At 43.6% G+C, this 7,854-nt stretch overlaps 1 protein-coding gene across 2 annotated transcripts; it reads right to left on the bottom strand.

Moving 5' to 3' along the window:
* Positions 1-1,203: 1,203 nt before the first annotated feature.
* On the bottom strand, positions 1,204-4,281 carry LOC147896583 (GABA transporter 1-like). Of its 2 annotated transcripts, none has more exons than XM_087381585.1 (7): positions 3,848-4,281; positions 3,598-3,728; positions 3,376-3,470; positions 3,039-3,225; positions 2,716-2,846; positions 2,367-2,582; positions 1,204-2,102 (listed from the first exon to the last, which is right to left on the bottom strand). In XM_087381585.1, the coding sequence occupies exons 1-7, from the start codon at positions 3,856-3,858 to the stop codon at positions 1,725-1,727; spliced, it is 1,149 nt and encodes a 382-aa protein (XP_087237711.1). In that variant the 5' UTR covers positions 3,859-4,281; the 3' UTR covers positions 1,204-1,724. The 2 variants fall into 2 exon arrangements, with proteins under 2 accessions (XP_087237711.1, XP_087237710.1); XM_087381584.1 differs by having other exon boundaries at positions 3,598-3,720.
* Positions 4,282-7,854: the final 3,573 nt, after the last annotated feature.

Below are 7,854 nucleotides of genomic sequence, written 5' to 3'. Positions count from 1 at the left end.
GCAAAGTGCAAAGTGTCCTTATTGGGGGTCTAACCCCCGTGTGAGACAAAGAAAGATTCTCTTGACCACCAAGACAACCAACCTTTGTTGACGTTAGATGGTAGCACCCATGGTCTAAAGTGCCATACCAACGCCCATCTTCTTCCCCATTTTCTCAGTGAGCAAGCGGGTAGGTTGGTGTGAACCCGACCATATTCAAGATGCTTTCTTTATTTCCCCCCTCCCCCTCTTGTTCAGTACCATATCAAACAAACTAAATGTAATAGCACTCATATGGAAGAGAGAGCGATGCAACAACACTCTTATGTGCGAGAGAGCTAGGAGAAGGAAGAGAGTCGGCCAAGGGGAGGTGAGCCCATTTCATTACGGAGCCAATTTATTTATCGACGAACCCTTCGTTGGGTCAAGTTTTTTTAATAAGGACAACACACAAAACAAGATGAATTTCATTCATGTGGCCTGCCTAGAGAGGAGAAGAAGAAGAAGGGTGAGAGAGAGAGAGAGAGAGAGAGAGAGAGAGAGAGAGAGAGAGAGAGAGAGAGAGAGAGAGGAGGAGGAGGAGAGGGGGAGAGAGAGAGAGAGAGAGAGAGAGAGAGAGAGAGAGAGAGAGAGAGAGAGGAGGAGTATGAGGGAGGGAGGGAGAGAGAGAGAGAGAGAGAGAGAGAGGACGAGGAGGAGGAGGGCAAGAGAGAGAGAGAGGAGGAGGATAAGGACAAGGACGAGGACGAGGACGAGGAGGGGAGAGAGAGAGAGAAAGAGAGAGAGAGAAGGGGGGGCAGAGAGGGCAGGCCAAAGAAGATGAAGTCACTAGATGCATGCATTGAAAGTCCCATACAATATACAATTCAATGCAGCATATGTTACGAATCACCTTAAAATTAAAAGAAGGTGAATGGGATTCAAAGGGCCTGCCTAATTACGAGGAGAGATGAATGGCCAAAAAATGATGCGAAACAAGGAGCCAATCAGATCACCACAAAATGAAGACGCCAAATAATTATACAGGAAAAACATTTTTCCTTTTTCAAGATTGAAACTGGTTAGTAGGACGGAAGGTCAAAATTTTTCTTTAAAAATACCTATTTTTCTTTCTTATCACACATCTTCAGTAAGGTCTTCCTATGGTTGGCGAAAAATCGAATGGCTACCGGCCTAAATTTTGAATCAGCTTGAGTCAGCAGCTGGGACCAAAACGTGATCGAGAGCAAATGGGATCTGGTCTCTCCTCCCATGAAAATGGTAGAAATATACACCGGGATCAAGATTAGAGAGCTCTGGATGTGCGAGTGACATAATACTAAAAAATTCAGAGTTTCTGCGAAGGGCCAGGACGTCGACGAGGCAGCGTTGGAGTAGGTGGAAATTAAACGAAACGGGCGCAGCACAGGCCTTTCTCAGAATCAAGGATGGAAAGAAACAATATTAACTATTTGAGAATAAGCAAGGTTGCAGACTATTTGAGAATAAGCAAGGTTGCAGAAATCTTGCAGGAGACTGTACGATGAATTTGCTATGAAAAACTACTGGATCAAGAATGTCGGAGGGCATCAAATAGCTGGAGCAGCAGAAAGCACCACTGAGTTCAGGGCGATGCCGATATATCCTGACATATTATGGAGGAGCTCGCGCGGGGGCGCGATGTGGTGAAGAGAGAACGCCGGACAGTATCGATTGCAGGAAGATCAGGAGGGAACACATGGAGAGGAAGGAGTGTGGATCTCATTTTACATGTTGCCAAAGAATCGGTAAGTGCTAGTGTCGATGACGATGAATCGGATAGCACCGACGGAGCCGAGGAGGGCAACACAGGAGTAGGCGATGGCAATGGCGAGGTTTAGGGTCCAAACCAGAGAGCTCTTGGGCCGGCGAACGGTGAGGAAGGCGATCGCTGGGATGACAAAGTCGAGCGGCGTGAAGCCGACAGCCCCGCAGAGTGCCACAAAATCCCCAAAGAAAGGAATCGCTGCTGCAATGAGAGTGATGATAGCCATGTACACTCCCGTTACCACTACCCTGCTCATGCAGTTCCTTGGCGTGAAAGCTCCCTTTCCTTCATCGATCATCTTGGCCTCGAAGTATCCATAGGTTGGCCTGCAGTAGATCTGCAGTCCAGCGAAAGCGAGGCATCATCACCACGCAGTCGAGATCGATAAGAGCATGAATGGAAATTTGGAGCACGTCCATCCACAGTTTTCCTTGCAAAATCAGTACTTGTTTGTGTTGGATTTCGAACAAACTCACAACACGATCTCAGCAACGGAATGCCCAAAAATTTCCGATCGCAAAGGATCCGAATTCCGCGATGGATGGGAGATTTTTCGTTCGTGGGAGCTGATTATAAAGATAAAGAAATGGACAATACTGACCTGATAGCATCCGGCGATTTGAATGATCGCAAACGAATTGGCAAGCACGATCGCCCAATCGGGGCCTGTGAAGGAGTTGAGGAGATATGGGGAGACCGAAGAACCGAAAGCCCAGTAACCCACACAAGCCAGAGTCCAATAAGAACCTACGATCACAACATACGCTCCCGAAACGCCTTTGTACATGTTTTTCTTTACTGGTTCCTTCAATGTACACTGCAATCATAGCAGCAGAATTGCTTCACCTTTTCATCTTGCAGCAGGTTTTCGTAATTTCATGGCATTCTGTTCAAATTGATTTCAAAGAATGTATTAATCTTGCTATCAAGCTTGAAGAACAATTTCCCACCTGTATCTCAGGTAACATCGCATCCCCGAAAGAGAATGCAATGGTGCCCAGAGCATTAAGAATCCCAAACAGCTTCTCTGATCTTGTGCCATGGAGCCCATAGTCAATAGTCGAACGATCCAGTCGTGTTCCTGCAGAATATCGGAAGGGATGGTCAATTTTGAGCACCTAAAGTCCGATCATTGAATTGTTCGGCTAGCTGTGATTTCAATTTGCTCTCCTTTGTGAAATGTAATCGTTTGAAGCAAAACTATACGAGGACAAGATTAGGCCATCGGGCTCCGATTTTTGCTCACTAAAATATGGCTAGGAAATTTGCGTACCATTGTACACAGATACAGCAATTGCTGTAGCAGTGAATGCAATCGTGCTCAGCGTGCATATGCCATTCACCCACCGTAAAGAATGGATGTTGGGAAATTGCGACAGGCCAAGTTCCAAAACGCCAAAAATGGCGATAAAGTGTTGAAGTGTGAGATCATTGTCGCCGCGATATAGCTTGTAGATAGCCTGTAAAAGGCCCAACCTAAAAATCAATCTATGGAACTTTGTCTCTTGAAAATAAGATCAGCTTGATACATACCGGCCGAGATTGGGCTGAACTTGCTTGCAGGATGGTTGTGTAAGCTTGTAATGGCAGAAATTGGGATGAGCAAGAACCTTCATGCTAGTGCCTGCTGCTATTTGGATGGCGATGTTGTTTCCTAAGGAAGCGAGCTGCTGGAAGAACGTCACTCCCCAGTACCCTGGCTTGCCTGCACCGGAACACGGTCAAGGAGCAGATGTTCAGCAGAGCTGTCACTATTATCAACGATGATTTTTGCTACCGATTCATCGAAAATGGGGGTCGAAGAAGAATCGACAAACTGCTTGATTCTTTACCGAAGATGCTTCGCGCAAGGTCACGGTAGCGTACATGCGGAGTTCCGTCCCACTCCCACAAAGAAGCCACCAGGATGCTGCTGTACCATGTTACGATGGTGCCCAGAACTAACGTCGTCAATCCTGCCACACTGAAACAACCTCATTCCGTGAAAATCCGTCATGCGTAATGCTGAGAAAAATTCGGCTAACGAGAGCACGGACCAAAGATTATATGAATCTTTTCGCTAATTAGTCGATAGGACACCACCTGCAGGCCATCCGAGGGACGCGAGGGCGAAGGGCAGCGGAGCGTAAGCCGCAGGAGTGGCGATGGTGGTGGCGACATGGAAGCCAGCATGCCGCCAAGATCCATGGCCAGTAGCTGCTGCTGATCTCTGATGCTTCGCTCCTGATCGACCTCCATGACTCATAATATGGCCGAGCTCCGTCGATGGAGCTAATTCGTTGTGGGAATTAAGAGGAAGCTGTGCCGCCATAGCTAAATTCTGGAGGTCGGAGTCAGCTTCGTTGTGGAGATTAACAGGTCGCTGTGCTGCCATATATATATATAACCCAAATTCTGAAGATCGTATTTAGCTCTAGCTCACAAGAACATGCTGCACCGTAGCCAAATTTTGCAGACGGATCGAAATTGTTGTTGAGGTGCTCCCAGATCGTCGGGAAGGCAAATTATTTGTCCAAACAAACAATTTCAAACGGTCGTGCGACACTGCGATGATGAGAAGATTCAGCTTACCAAAAGCTTGTGGACGACATCAATTGGCCACAATCTACACCTAAATTTCCACCGATTTTTGCGGCCAGATTTCGTCGATTTGCGAGTCTCACAATCAGCTGTCTGCATTCGCATTTCGTTGTCCAACTTCTCTTTTTGACCAAATGTTGCGTTGCCGAAAAACAAAATCACACGCATTCATGAATCTGAATGAGAGAGTCAAAAGCCTGCAAGTTTTCAAATTTACTTGGGACATTTATCGTTTTAATCAAAAGTCTGCAAGTTTTCAAGATTTACGCTAACATCTGAGAGGCGCCCTTTATCACCCAAGAGAGCCACCTTCGGATTTCTTTCGCATTTTTCAAGTTTCGAGCCACCTTCGGATTTCTTTCGCCTTTTTCAAGTTTCTACCTTGGATGTACTTGACTGAAAAGGTACTTGATTATTTCAGTCATTCTCATCCCGTGTTAAATGACTCATCCTCTGTAGGCCTCACCGGTGTCATGTAACTTTAGCTTTAAAGCTTTTTTTTTTCCCCTTTTTATCAGTTAATAAATTTTATTAATTTACTATTAAAAAAAAAGGTTTAGGCTAACATCGGACTCACAACAATTCATTCATATCTTTACAGCTTTAAGATTCACAACAACACAAAGCAACTATAGACGCGCTTGGTAGACGCGCAAAATAGTAGGCACGTCTATAGGCGTTGCTTGAGTAGAGAAATTACGGCGCATCTAAAAGCGCATCTAACAACTCGTCTATTTGCACGTTTAAATAGCGCGTCTATTTGCACATTTAAATTGAGAAAATACAAGCCCGTCTAACATCGCGTTTATCAGCGCGTCTATTTACGCATGTATTAACACGTCTATTTGTGCATCTAAACTGAGAAAATATTGGCCCGTCTAACATAGCGTTTATCAACGCGTCTATTTGGGCGTGTATTAGCGCATTTATTTGCGCGTTTACACTGAGAATCAGACGTGTATTTAGACGCGTATATAGACGCAAACCAGAGAATACAGAAAGTGAGATTTTGGTGTACATCATTACTTTCCAAACATTGCCCATGATTACCAAAGCACATAATTTTAACAAAAACATCAATGCTTTTTTGCAAGCCCACATATACAAGAATTAAGTGAGGTGAGGAGAATGAGACAATATGTAAAATTATTTTGCCAATATCAATGATGGGCTACGATTCAATCTCATCCTCAATGAGATCAACCCTTGCCAAACTATCTACTTCAAAATCCAAACAAGTGTTTAGATCTACAAATACATTCAATCCACTACTACTTGTGCTACTCATGTGCTCATCGAAATCAGCATCACCAATGGTAGGCTCGTCCTCACGGGTAATGGCCTTAATATCTATATCTCCTATCTTAGGATCATCCTCCTCTCTCGTATCATGATCATCATCACGTCCATGGCCATGATCATCCTCTATACGCTCCATATTAGTGAATGTACTATACATCACTTTGGAACGTGGCATAATAGGTATGACATGCCACCATCGGGTATTATCCACCATTGATTGATAGACAACCTAATTCAAATACAAATACAATCATGTTATTTTTCTTGCATCAAATATTTAAAAGCGAGTATTTTTATATGTGTGCAAGTACCTATTCACATTGTTGCAGTAGTACTAGTGTGTCCTTCCTACTTTGCCAAAACTTTGTGGAGATAATAGTTACAAAGCCATTTGCATGACGTTTGATTGTTGCATTGGGGCCTCTTTCCACCACGTCCTTAAACCATTTTACATCCAAAACATATACAAAGAAGCGTCGAAAGTCAAGCATAATAATATCTTGGATTATGCCATAATAATCATCCATGGCTCTATTGGCTCCCTCAAAGCTAGCAATGACGCCGCAATCTTGTGTATTTCTCTTATCATCAATCTGTTGTGTTCGAAAATGCTTGCCCTCACACCATATAGCATTGAACATAGTGCACTACACTAAGAAAAGTTCAATTAAATAAGCAATCTAAATTATTGAAAGCTCCTAACTTATGCATAACATTCTATATACCGACCTTGCTCATGCATCCCCTAGCATACTCCCATTCTTCCATTGTGATATGCATCCCCTCGTCTTTCTCTACTTTCTCCATTTCATGAAGTAGCCAATCCACATGAATATCCTTTGGAAGTGCTCTTAGATACTGAGGGTATGGCACACGAGATCCATGGTGTATATGAAAGAGGGCCCTTTCTTCTTGTTTTCTTGCCTTTCCATCCTCATATCTTGTCACCCATCTTTTCATCACATCACTATTAAGCACGCAAAAGAGGTTGATACTATTATGCAACTCCATGTCTATTACTTTGTTGTGTCCCTTCCCTTGAGGCACAATAGAGGTCATCCTTAGGTCTTCATCATCTCTCCATAGTCATGGGAGAGAGCTATCCACATCAATAAGAAACTCAGAAATATATACAAGTGACTCTTGTACCAACCAACCCCTGACCATGCTACCTTCGGGTCTTGCATTTTGTCTCACGAAGCCCTTCAAGGTCTTCATGAAGCGCTTGAGAAAGAACAACCATCGTGCATGTATAGTACCACATATAGCAATCTCATCCACCAAATGCATATAAGATGTAGTTGGCTTGTGAGAATAGAACGTGGAAATGTCCTCTCCACTAAACAAATCACCTCCACTGACATAACTCAAGCATTCTCAAGCGTGGTGGGATCTATTTCCTTTGAGCTCACATACCTAGAAATGAAAAAGTACAGCATATTAGCAATATGCATTTAAACTTGCATGGAGCATTGATACGCATCATATTTTGTATCATGTAAAGTACCTCACACTCACCTCACAAGCTTGTCCATCTTGTAAATACAATCTTTCACGTCCTTCGATGCACTACGTGAAATGCTAGTAGGTAGTATGAACTAAACCCACGAGGAGGTGGTTGATTAGTTGCTTATAATTATTCACGCACAAATTTGAAAGGAAAAAGATATTATGCACATAAAATACTTACTTGGAGCATCTTATGCCAATCATGAAATTTCAAGCCATATAATTGCTCTACACCTCTTTTCTTGCTCTTTGTAAAGGCTCCTTTCAAACACCTCATGCATCCAGTGGGAGTACGAATTCTAGTAATAGCATGCTTCACCATCGCCATCTCTAGCTTTGATAACATCCACGGTGCACGAGGTAAAAAAACACGCCCATTTGGTCTCTCTTGTGGCCAAGCTTCACGCATCCTCCCTGTGGTACGTAGATTCTCCCTTATGCCTACGGAATCTCATGTCCCATTCAAATGCTCCCAAATGGTAGATGCCACATTCTTGAAGATATGCATGGGATCAAGCAGGTGATTGATCTTGAGGTGGGACCAATATGGTAAACAATAAAAGATGGAGTATCTAAACAAAATAAAGTATTAGCGGGTAATCTTTATTTCCAGCCAATATAGCACACAATAGTTACAAACCCTTACCGGCTCATGCCAAGTGGTGGAGGAGTCGTGGAACCGTCCCAAATTCTCATCC

Source organism: Dipteris shenzhenensis, chromosome 11 (genome assembly GCF_047967505.1).
Source record: "Dipteris shenzhenensis isolate YYH24624 ecotype China chromosome 11, Dip_SZ_1.0, whole genome shotgun sequence".
NCBI classification, from domain to species: Eukaryota; Viridiplantae; Streptophyta; class Polypodiopsida; order Gleicheniales; family Dipteridaceae; genus Dipteris; species Dipteris shenzhenensis.
Note: the sequence above shows the minus strand (reverse complement) of the source record. Positions and strands in the feature narration are given on the sequence as shown.